The 13,130-nt window shown below is 39.1% G+C and overlaps 1 protein-coding gene across 8 annotated transcripts in view; it reads left to right on the top strand.

Moving 5' to 3' along the window:
- DLGAP1 (DLG associated protein 1) overlaps nt 1–13,130 on the top strand; it is a 978,693-nt gene that overhangs the window by 842,552 nt on the left and 123,011 nt on the right. For 4 of the 8 annotated variants that reach the window (XM_066353620.1, XM_066353618.1, XM_066353623.1 and 1 more), the window contains one exon: nt 13,061–13,090. The exons of the other annotated variants lie outside the window; for them this stretch is intronic. In XM_066353620.1, coding sequence (XP_066209717.1) covers nt 13,061–13,090 — 30 coding nt within the window. The remainder of the gene's footprint in view (nt 1–13,060; nt 13,091–13,130) is intronic. 8 annotated transcript variants of the gene reach the window in all.

Here is a 13,130-nt window from a genome sequence, read left to right as displayed (position 1 = left end):
CCAGGGATAAAGAAGACTGCCCTTGACTCCCATCCTAGTGGCTGTTCAGGCTCTGGGTTATCTCTGAGGGTGGAGATCTGCACTGGAATGGAATAATGATGGACACTCTCAGACCCCAACATACTCCCAGAGGTCTGGTCACACTGGCCTGGAAGTGTCAGAAATGTGCCTAATTCCAGGTTTGCACTTAGGCCAACCTCAGGGAAAAGACCAGCACTGGAGGAACCTTACTCCCTAAAATATTCCTTGAGGTGGGCATGCGGTTAACAATGTCACATAGAATGAATCTGGCCAGGAGCCCGGCTCCTTCAACAGTACAGATTTTTTTTTTAAATCCCTGCTAGTCTACCTTAGTGGGAAACTCCCATGGTTCTCCTCATCATCATTTAGAGAGCATTTACTAGGTTCCAGATAGAATATGCTATTTAGTGGCATCCTCCTTGTGATCGTTGAGGAAACTGAGACACAGAAATGTTTTGTGACTTTTTCAAGGTGAAATGGCTGGTCAGTGGCATAGTCCATATTCATATCAATTTAGTTTGACTCCAAAATTCAAGCTTTTAATAAACATGAATTGTGTTTCTACACTGCTAACCTTCTTCCTTGAAATTTCTTTTTATTTAAAGCATAACAAATGGTTTCAAGAAACTTTTATTAATAGTATTAATGTGACAATATTATAACAAATCAGTCTTGCTAATAATATCAATCTCTTGACTCATTCTAATACAATCAATTCTTCAGATCTGGTCATTTTTTTCTGCCCTAAAATTATATCTAAAGCGGACTAACACTGTATCCATTATATGTTGGTAATTCTGACCCTTGATTCATAGTTTCAGTTCCTTTTTAGTCTGCCCTTCAATCCACATAACCTGCCTCAGACTCCAGTGTCTCATGCTTATTGTCACTTAGTGCAGGGTTGGTGGCCTTAATCAACATGCCACAGTATCTTCATTAAGATCATTCAAAAGCTTGACTTACTCCTACAAACATCTTCCCTGAAGAAATTCGTAATTATATTAGTGATAATGAATATACTCATGATCTCTCTAAAGCAGAGGTTCACTTGGGGAAGAAATGGAAGTTAGAGTTTGAATAGTTTTCTAGCTTCCTAGATTGTTAGAGCTAGATACAGACTAAGTTTAGATTATTCTAACAATTCTCCACCATAATTGGACCTGGTCTCTGACAGTTTCAGGGGGTTTAAAGACCCCCTTCCCCAAATCCTACCCAAGGACCATGTTCTCCTGCCTCCAATTTGGTTACCATATTGACTTTCAGCAACTACTGACTGATCAAGAAAAGTACTGGATCATTTTGTGAAAAGCATTGTTATATGCAATCAACAACACATTCTTATTGGACGCATACCATCTGCCAGGAACCATGCTAGTCACAGTGGATACAAAGAGAACTCAGGTGCAATCTCCACTTTCAAGTTTCCATCAGCGAAGGAAGCATGAAGGCAGAGAAAGACATGACAGTTCAGGTGTGTACCAAATGCCCAGGAGAAGTCAGGAAACGTTTTACAGCACAGGAGATGTTTGAGTTACTTCTTGGAAAATGCGTCAGTGTGTAGCAGCCATGCACTGGACCACTGGTAAATTTTAAATTGGCCAATTAGAGGCCCTGGCCAGTTAACTCAGCAGGTTAGAGTATTGTCCCACAGCACCAAGGTTGAGGGTTCCCTCTTCAGTCTGGCACATAAGGGAAGCAACCAATGAAAGCACAACCAAGTAGAACAATGAATGCTTCTCTCTCTATCTCTCTCTCCACCCCTCTCCCCTCTCCCTTCCTCTTTATAGAGTCAATCAATAAAAAGAAAAAAGTTTATAAAATTGGCTGATTAGAATTTGGTCCATTCTTTTTTTTTTTTTTTTTTTTTTTCATTTTTCTGAAGCTGGAAACAGGGAGAGACAGTCAGACAGACTCCCGCATGCGCCCGACCGGGATCCACCCGGCACGCCCACCATGGGGCGACGCTCTGCCCACCAGGAGGCAATGCTCTGCCCATCCTGGGCGTCGCCATGTTGCAACCAGAGCCACTCTAGCGCCTGAGGCAGAGGCCACAGAGCCATCCCCAGCGCCCGGGCCATGTTTGCTCCAATGGAGCCTTGGCTGCGGGAGGGGAAGAGAGAGACAGAGAGGAAAGCGCGGCCGGAGGGGTGGAGAAGCAAATGGGCGCTTCTCCTGTGAGCCCTGGCCGGGAATCGAGGGTCCATTCTTTTTAAGAGCTACTTGAAAGCCTCGTGATATTTCACTGGGGGGTGGCAAAAGGAGGAGTCTTACTTTCAAAATTTTATTTCGGGTCTTATCAAAGCATGTCTAGATTTGTGGTTTCAACCTATGTTCTCTGATCCCAAATAAGACCGGAAGCTACGTCCTTACACAGCTTGACTGGCATTCTATGTGGTGGTGCAACAACAGCACACAGACGCCAGGGGGCAATGCAGTTTCACCAAATTATAGGAAAGGCTCTGGGTCTCATTTTGACTAAAAGTACCGTATTTACAACATCCTGGTGTAAAGATGAAAAAATATACTTAATAAAAAGAAAAGTCTGCCAATGGGAGGGGGGTGTTATAAATCCTTCCTTTTAAAGCTTCCTGAATTGCTGTCAACATTGCCTTTCAGCAATGTTCAGCAACATTGCCTTTGTGCACAGCTGAACGTTTTGCAATATTCCTTACAAAACAGTTACTTTTCATTTTTTCTTGGTGCAAATTGCCTGATGTTTCCAGTCCTCTACCTAACAAATGGTTGTTCTAACCAACCCCCAGATAATCTGAATCATACAGTTGGGACTCTGCTGTGGCCTCTGCCCAACCGTGAGCTCCCCTCCCTCCGTGCCCATTCAGCCAACCCAGCTGTACCTTGGCTGCAGTTGTGGTTCCCTTTAAGGAATTCCAGTCGGGCTGTGTTTTGTTTCCCATTCGACAGCGCCAGGTGTCTGCCCTCTCTCAACCCCCAAGGATGAGAGATCAAAGGTGTACCTACATCTGCCTCCTGGGCAGCTCTTTAATCTGTTACATGTTCAAAAGGGACAAGTGCAGTATTGTGCACTTAGAAAGGGAGGATAAATCAGAGACGGAGAAATGGGCAAAGTCCCAGAGTGTGCGCTCTCACTAAAATGACGCGAAACATGTCTGTCTACCGAGCCGCCCTGCCATTTGAGAATATTTTCATTTAAAAGAGCAGGGATATTACGGATAAATGGCAATCTTTTTTTTTTTCTCTGATTGGGGCTCTACTAAATTCATTTAATGAAATATTGTACACAGACTCATTTGGTGTTAAGTGGAAATATAACAAGACCAAAAAAAATAGGTTTTTAGTTATAAAACAGAAATTATAAGGACATTTATAGATACTTAGGCTTATCTCTCTCACAACAAAAATGACATACTGAAAACTTCTTTTTTTTTTTAATTTTTTTAATTTTAGCCAGAGAAGAAGGGAGACAGAGAGAGAGAGACAGGAACATCGAACTGTTCCTGTCCCTGACCAGGGTTCAAACCCGCAACCTCTGTGCTTCCGGATGATGTTCTAACCAATCAAGCTATCCAGCCAAGGCGACATACTGAAAACTTAAAAGAAATAGAGCAGAAAATTTTTAAGAAAGACTGTTTCCAATAGATTATCTACTTTCCACATGCACAGGACTAAATAAGTGGGGGAAATGCATTTCTAAAAAGAGTAGAATACAAATTAGGTATGAAGAAAACAGTTCTGGGGGTAGTGAGTATGAAGGGAACAGAATCTACCTAGACATCAGCATTCAGGCGTGCACCTGGGCCTTCCTCCTTTGGGTGAAGGGGCACAGTAGGAAAGAGCTCACAATCTAGTTAAAAAATTATTTTTAAACTTAAACTGAGGAATAATTTAAACAACTTGAGCGCCCACAGCTTTCTTTAGAGGCTCAGGAAAGCTCCCTGATTTTCACGAAAGTCATCAATCTGAACAGGCACTGATTGTTTTTCTCTCTCTGCACTCCTGTGCCCACGCGTACCCAGAAGCGACCTTTCGCTTCCTCTTCTCTGCACCAAGGATTACAAAAAGGAACTTGACCAACTTCAGTTGTGCCTGCGCAGACAATAGCAAGGCTGGAGCAGTGGCCTCATAAGCACATCCTATTGTCCTTCCCAGTTACAATGGCTTTGAATCCAAATGTTCACAGTATGTGAAAGAAGAATTGTGGCACAGTTACTAAAGGCTGTGGTAAGGAGAAAGTCCTTATCAGCTGCATCAAATATTTCATTCATCTAGTTAGCAAATATTTATTCAGCACTTACCTTATCCAGACACACTGCTGGACTCTGGGAATTCAGTGACAATCAAAGAGTCCTGCTCTCTGTTCATGGAGTTTACAGTCTAGAGGTAGAGACTGGCATTAATGAAATGATCACAGAGATCATTGCTCTAAAAGAAGGAAATACAGTTCTTGTGGGAGAATCGACTGTAACGATGAAACTAATCTAGAAAGTCGGGGAGAACTTCATGAGAAAATCCTTATAAACTAAAAGCTGAAAGATGAAGAAGAGTGAGGAAATGTTCATGTTCATGTTAATATTAATATCGTGCCAATATTCAGAAAACAGAAAGAATGGTGTGGCTGGAGTACAGAAAGCTAAGAGATTACATGCAGGGTAAGGTCAGAGAATTTAAGCACAGGTAACTGTTTCAGTTATTATCACTTATATAATGTATTACCCCAAAGTATAGTTCACCAGCTTAAAAACAACGACCAACTGCTTTATTATAATTTATGATTGTATGGGTCAAGAATTTAGGCAGGGTTCAACTGAGTGATTCTTCTGTTCTACATTCAGCTAGAGGTTGGTCTGGTTTAGGGGGTCCAGGATGGCATTATTCACATGCCTGGCACCTTGGTTTTAATATCTGGGAGTGTAAGCTCAGCTGAGATTGTTGAACAGAGCACCTACAAGTGGCACCTCCAGCACTGTATCTTCACGACTTTTTTTTTTTTAATTTTTATTTATTCATTTTAGAGAGGAGAGGGAAAGACAGAGAAAGAGAGAGAGAGAGGAGAGACAGAGAGAGAGAAGGGGGGGAGGAGCTGGAAGCATCAACTCCTATATGTGCCTTGACCAGGCAAGCCCAGGGTTTCGAACTGGCGACCTCAGCATTTCCAGGTCAACGCTTTATCCACTGTGCCACCACAGGTCAATCACGACTTCTTACATGTCAGCTCAGGCCTTCCAGGGATAGTGTTCCAAAAACTAAAGGTCTGGGCACAAATACAAGCAAACCATCACTTCCAATATACTGGTCGAAACAGTCACAAAGCCCTCCCAGATCAAGGGGAATGACAGAGACGCCACCTCTCAATTGAAACAGTTTCAATTAATTTGCAGCTGCTTTTAGTCAGCTATGATTCACCCTCTGTGCACAAATTATTTAGATTCCTCTGTAAAGCAAAATATACTCTCTCTCCTTTGAAAGCCCTCTGAAAATTTTATCTCTTTATGACGTGAAGTTCAAATTTGAGATTCAGGTTCTTACCATCTAAATAAGGTGCAGGTGCTGATGAAGTTCCCTTGATGTAGTTCTTTAGTACAGTTTCTCTCAATACAAAGATTTGCAAACTAAAACAAAAACACACCCAGCACATATTGATGATACAGAGATGAGATTGACACAATGAGTACTCTGATCCAGGGAGTGGAGGTGAGGAAGGGGACAGAAGAATAACAATCACTGGTCCATAACAACTCTGAAATTCATGTTGCCAGTTCCTTAACTGAAGATCCCAGTGCCACACCCCAGGAGTGATTCTCTGCAGCTCTTGTCTCCACCTTCCAAACTCTTGGTTGTACCTTCTGAGTTATTCTGTTTGCATAATGTCTTAGTAAGCTCAGGCTTGCATGACAAAATACCGTAGACTGGGTGGCTTAAACAAGAGATAGTTATTTCTCCCAATTCCGAAGACTGCAAGGCTGAAATGAGGGTGCCACCATGGTCATGTTGTGATGAGGACTCTCTTCTTATCTTGCAGAAAGTCGCCTTCTCGCTTTGTGCTCACAGGGTGCTTCTTCAGTGCATACATGTGGAGAGAACAGTATCTTTCTCTTCCTCTTATAAGGGAACTAATCCCATCATGGTGGTCCCATCTGCATGACATTATCAAACTTTATTAGATCCCAAAGGCCCCATCTCCAAATACCGTCACATTGGGGATTAATTAGGACCTCAACATGTGAATGGTGCGGGGCACAATTTAGTCCAGTGGTCCCCAACTTTTTTTGGGCCACGGACCGGTTTAATGTCAGAAAATATTTTCACGGACCAGAACTTAGGGTGGAACAGATAAATGCACAAAATAAAATTATGCAACCGGCGTAAAAACTGTGGTATTTTTAAATATAATTGTCGAACTTACAATATTTATTGGGCTAAGTTAAAGGAGGAACAAGCATGTCCTCATTATTCAGGCTGTATTTAAATTTGTTATTCTAACAACATTTCATGTTATTTATTCTTTCTCTGCAGACCGGTACCAAATGGCCCACGGACCGGTACCGGTCCGCAGCCCGGGGGTTGGGGACCACTGATTTAGTCCATTGTACATAAAAAATAGCGTTTGCAACTGAATCTTCTCAGCCTGTTTCCTGACTTGGGGGCTTTAAAAACTTTCATCTTGAACTACCTCTGCCCATTTCTGTCAAAGCTGATAATGTGTTCACTGATATACTTCTCTTAAAATCTTTGTGGGCTTCCTATGCAACTTATTAAACTTCACTCCATTGGACAAAACACACATCCATACTCAATATGGGTCCTTCTTTGGCCTAGGCTCAGAGTCAGGCTTCTGTGGGAAAACATCCTTAGGATTCTTAAAAGACCTTTTGTCTCTTTACAAAGCTGATGAGGCACACACTTAAATCTTTCTAAAAGTCATATAAAAGTCTTACAGCCACATCCTTAAGATGGTTTTGACCCTTAGTCAATTGCTTACTTTGAGAGACTTTTGTCTTTAAAAAGGCTAGAAATATGAAACTTTTTACTTTTCCCTTTAAACTAACAAGTACAAGCTTTATATATCCTCTAAACTTTGCTTGAAAACTGAACAGTTCTTTTTTCACTCATCTTTATCTATATTTTATTATAGGCTATATTTATTTAAAAACTGGCACTTCAAACATTCTGCTTGGAAATCTTCTCACTAAAAGCTAAAAATTCGCTAAGTATTTTTTCTATTTCCCATGTTACTATAAGTGGTAATGTTGACAAAGTTTCCACTACTACATCAGAAAAGTTGCATTTTCTTCCAATCTTCAAGAAAATGTATTTCCTGTCCTCCAAGTTTATATTTATTGATTGATTTTGAGAGAGAGAGGGAGAAAAGAGAAAGTGAGAGAAAGAAACATTGATTTGTTGTTCCACTTATTTATTCACTCATTAGTTGATTCTTGTGTGTGCTCTGGCTAAGGACAGAACCTACAACTTTGGTGTAGCAGGACAACATTCTAACCAACTGAACTACGCAGGCAGGGCTTGTCCTCCACGCTTTCATTGACAGTTTCCTCCAGGCCTTCTAGCTTCTTCCCTCAGCTGATGTGGTTTATCAGAATGTCTACATTTGGACTCTCCACCATAGCAGTCTCAGGACTTCTAACCTGGTTTCTCAGGGTTCCAAAAGAGAGTGATTCAACAGACAGGGGAAGAGGCTGTCTGTTTCATAAGACCTGGGCACAGACACTGGGAGAACATCGTTTCCTCTGTATTTTAATGGTCAAAGCAATCAAAGAGCTTACCTAGATTCAAGAAGAAGGTATATAGCCCCCATCTCTCTGTGGAAGGTGTAAGGAGGAATTTGCAGCCATTTTTATTCAGTCAAGGGTGACATCATGAAGAGCTTTGCAAGTCATGTTAAACCTTTTGATCTTTATCTGAAGAATAATACAAAGTCATTTAAGACTTTTAAAAGAGTGAGGGATAGCATATAATTGGACTTGCCTTTTGAAAAGATCACTCCAGCTGCAGTATGAGAATGCACTTGAAGAAGGATATTAAAGACTGAATGGCTCTTTCTTAGTTCTTCTTTCTCTATTCTTATCTTATCATACAGATTCATAAAACATTGCTATGATAATTTGGCCTAGGGTGATGATAGTAGTGGTGAGAATTGCAGATTCTAGAGATAGTTGGATATAAAATCAGTTAGCTAATATTTCTTAACTATTCAATAGAAAGCCCAGCGGTCATACGAAATGACCGCTGTTCTAGATATTATAAATTGTAATTAAAATGATTTGTACAAAGGTGTCTGCTAATTCAAACTGAATTACCCAGGGCAGGCGGCGAGGACGCCCCTTTGCTTACTGCCCCATGGGGTTTCCCCCTTCTACTTGCTTAATTGCTTAAAGTAGAGTGCAATGAAGGAAACTACTGGTGGTACATTTCTTAAGAGCCACCACTAGCTCAATAAATAAAGGTGATTTAAATAATAAAATGTTAATTCACATGTCAAAGATCTCTTTGTACACAACATTTCTTGTGTAGATCTTTCCATCATTTTTAAGCTCGCCTTGCAGAGGACCATCAATTATTTTTAATTTTATGTCCGTTCTTTCACGAACTCTTGAACAGGCAACATAAAGTTGACCGTGTCCAAATGCAGGCTCAGGTAAAAAAAATGCCAACATGCTTAAGCATTTGGCCCTGAGACTTATTGATGGTCATAGCAAAGGCAAGTTTTACAGGAAATTGTCTACGTCTCAGTTGAAACGGCAACCCTGTTTGAGATGGAGCCAAATCAATTCTTGGAATGACATGTATTTCACCTTTAGAGGAGCCAGTCAAAGACTTAGCTATTATGACATTAATTTTCAATTGGAGAACCTCTAGTCTTGTACCATTGCAAAGACCCCTTCTGGTGTTAAGATTTCTTAACAGCATAGTAATTGCTCCAATCTTTAACCTCAATTTGTGAGGTGGCATGCCAGAAGGCGGGACTATTTGAATGCTGTGGCAACTTCACCCCATTGGCTAGTACAGTTACGCAAGCAACCAATAAGCTATCGGTGACAAACAGACACTTAAGCCGCATATATATAAGAAGTCCATTTATAGCATTATCTTTTTTCCAACTAGTTGATAAACATACTTCTTAGTTTATCTTAGTGTCTTAGAAGTATGTTTATCAACTTTTTAACATAATAATCCTGAAACTTAATTATCTACTGTCACTTATGCATATTTACCCCACACAAAGTCAATGTTCACCTCTATGAAGACCATCCTCTGAGTAGAAACAAGCAATGATCATTATAATGAAATCTGAGGACTCTGCTCAACAATATCCACAGTTAATATAACGTGTTTGAAATATATTTGCTGGGATAGATCAAATCCTCTTTTAGGACACCTAGAAACACTTGGTAGTGATTCCTAATTCATCCAATAGTATTTATTGAGTATTTACTCCATGCCAGGTGCTGTTTTAGTCATAGTTGCATCAGCAGGCAAGGCAGAACAAGCCCTCATTCTGCTTCATTCTAATGAGGAAGATGGATATGAACAAGGAACCAAATGACAAATCAATGAGATAATTCTAAGTAATAATGAATGCTTTGAAAAAATATAATAAAAGAGAAAGATGGTCTAGAGAGCTATTCTTGGGGCTGGTCTAAATACAGTAATTAAAAAGTGGAAGTGATATTTGAAGTAAAATCTGAATGAAGAGAGCTAGCTGTAGGAAGATCGGGAAGGTTAGGGGAGAGCATTCCAGCCAGAAGCAGCAGCTAGTGCACTAGTCGGGAGCAGAAATCATGAGCATGGCAAAACTCAGGGAGAAGAGAGAAGTAGCTAAAGATGAAGTAGAAGAAACAGGAAAATGAGCAGGGACCTATCACATAGGGCCTTGATGACAAAGGTTACAATTTTGATTGCTATTTCAACAACAATGAGGTGTCATTGAAGGGTTTTAGTGAACCCTGGTCATTCAGGATTTATTTAGCATGAATTATTTTAACCTGACTCTTTCTCCTGAGAATTGTTTTAGATCAATTGAAGTTCATCATTAAGTGAAAGCAGTAGGAAAGAGGGTGAAGTAATTTTGGAATGGGTGAACTGCTGCAGAAAGCGTATCTGGTTAGTGACTGGCTCTGACTTGCAGGAAGACAGTGGACATGGTCCACATAAACCACCTGCAAGATTAGGAATTTTACTACACTAAAAATATCGAGTTGAAGGAAGAACAGTTGGTTTTCTTTTTCTTTTCTCTGTCTTTTTTTTTCTATTTTATTTTTCAAACATTTCTGCAGACTACAAAGAATTAAATATGGGTCTGGGAGGGAAGAATCACTGTGTATATATACATATATGTATGTGCTATGTCTTACCCTGAATTTCAGGCAATGTCAATCAATGTCAGCCAGTCACTGGATAATGTCTGTTGTGTGTCTTAGAAATCAGCAGTGTTACTTGTAACTTCAGCATCATCAATCATTGCTTAAATCTTCAAACTTTTTAAAATATTCCTATGTTAAGATAAAAGATATATTTACCTTCATTCTATAATTTTTTGTATAATGTTAATATTAGCTATCCAAGTAGATTTAGCTAATTCTAGATTTTCACTAAAACAGTTCCTTGCAATATTAAGACCTATCCTACTATAAAGAAAAGTTTGATTTGAGGTTTAAAAAAATAGGAACAGTCCATATGTAGCTAATGAGTCGCTATAGTTTTGATTAAAATAATCTTTATAGTTAGAGTTTTAAAGTCAGACTTTTATTTGTTTTTTAACTTCCTTTTTTCTCTTTATTCAATAAGTAACACTACTGGGCTCTGGTCCACCACCACCCACATCTTCCATAAGAATTTGTTTGGATTTTCTGGCTTTACTTGCAGAGAACCTATTTCTACATACTGATTAGAGTGCATTGTTTGTCCTTTCATTTGAACAACTGTTGCTGACACCATGGTTAAACATAAAAATAAATATGGTTGAAAAAGATCAATATTCTGGCCTGGTTTCCTGTATAAAGACTCTACAGTTTAAAAAAGACAGGATCATTGTTTAATAAGCCAATGACTCATACCTCCTGGCATCACTGCCTGACCAAAAGAATGCCAAGTTCATTTAGGTTGTGTTCTTAGTTGATTGTCAATGACTGTTATTTCCAAGGTGACCTATGTATAGTATCTTTTTGTGTGTGACAGGTTTAAGAGGTTTTGAAATTACTAAATGCTAAGCTTACTCAGAATCAGATTACTCAGTTAAATTATAACCCTTTTTATGACTACCTCAGAAAGTATTTTGAAGATGAAGATTTTCTTTCTGGGCCTGAGTGGAAAGAAACGTCAGTTATGATGATGCTATGCTAGCCCAGGTTCATACCAGCTTGTGGGTCCGTTATTAAACACAACCATTATTACAAATTAAATTATTTAAACTTACAATTAAATACATTATATTAAAAAGAAGGGTAATAAATACCTAAAAATCTTTATATCCTAATCACTTGACTACATTTTACTATCGATGCTCTTGAGGTTGTTTATATCTACTGTACTTGTATAGTGAATACTACATAATGGTGTTGCTACTGCCCACCTCTACCCAAGTGCACATTTAGTGACACCAAACTGATAGCTTGAAATAGGTCATGGTGGGAGTATCTGCACAGTTTTGAAGTTGAAAGTTTTCATTTATGATAACTTGTATGAAAGTGAAAAATAGTTTAACAGTAGGTCACATGAAAGGTATAATGGTAATAAATTTATTGGGAAAAGTATAGATTGGGATGCTACTCAATACATGATTATTTCAAATCTTGGTTGATTTGCTGGCTGTGGATACACAGTCAAAATTCTGGCCAAAATTCACAAAATCAGAATCAGTTGGCTACAATAGAACTTGCAATAAAGAATACTGTATAGTCTATTATTACTTGTTGGTTGTGTGCTATACATCATACATATTAGCAAAATGTATAACAAACACACATACCTATATATATTTATATGTACATAGCTTTCCCCCTTGCGAGTTCCTTGTTAAACAAATGAGCAGACACCACTAGTTCTGCCGGAAACATGAAACTCAACAGGTGACTTGAAAATAGACTTTTTGGAAAGTTGTTGTAGAGAGAAAGTTTGTCTTGTCATGAACATAACCTGTTAAAATCAGACTGTGTTCGTGCTGATGATGCCAGTGTGGCTTACCAGTTTAGTTTCCATTTTTAACTTGAAACCCTTCCAGCTTCAGAGACAACCAGAATGTCAGACAAATACAACTATAGACATTTTTTCTCAGCCTAAAGTTATCATGGCTAACACAGAGAGTTTGGGGAATATTATTTATTTAAAACTATGACTTACCAAAAAAGTACTTTTAAAATCAAATCATTGAAGCAGGTCTAACTTATCTTAGTTTAGTATTCTCACCTTTAAATTCACATACACACACACACACACACACGGCACAGGAATATACAGGCAAGGAGAATGTCCACTTGCTTCATGAACAGTGTGGCAGGCTCAGACAGCCCTTACACTCTGATCTTCAGGGAGCAGGAGTGCTGCACACGTGAGACCAGGACACAGCCTGTGGCCCAATCATCCCAAAGAAGGAAGTTGCCAGATCACACCATGATTTTTAACCACCTGTTACGTATTTCAACGGAAACCCTATTCCAATATGGATCAAATGATCCCCACACACGGTAATAAACAGGAAGTACTAGACACTGGTGTCCTGTTGTGTGGAGTTTTATTAATCCATTATCCAGCATGATTTATACACAGAAATAGGCAGACAGACTTGGCCTTTGTTTCATCTATAAATATGTCGGATCCATTTAGTGGACACCCATGACGTCTAATCAAGAAATGAAAATTAAAAAAAAAAAAAAAAAAAAGAAATGAAAATTACTTCGATCTTGACGTTGATGTTCGTGTAGTTCAATTGTCAAAATGCCAGCAAAAAGAAAAAAGAAAATCCAGATTTGAAGCATGTATCTGCTATGAGAAGACTGGAAAAGGTCATTTGGGTACATTATATAACTGCCGCTTTTTGTTTTTATTCAAGGTGTCATAAAACTGAGTTCTGCTGTTGAAGGTACGTTTTACAACCACAAAATCAGTAATGTTTTGCTTAT

Source organism: Saccopteryx leptura, chromosome 11 (assembly GCF_036850995.1).
Source record: "Saccopteryx leptura isolate mSacLep1 chromosome 11, mSacLep1_pri_phased_curated, whole genome shotgun sequence".
Classification (NCBI taxonomy): domain Eukaryota; kingdom Metazoa; phylum Chordata; class Mammalia; order Chiroptera; family Emballonuridae; genus Saccopteryx; species Saccopteryx leptura.
The sequence above is the reverse complement of the archived record's forward strand: the minus strand, read 5'-3'. Positions and strand labels throughout refer to the sequence as shown.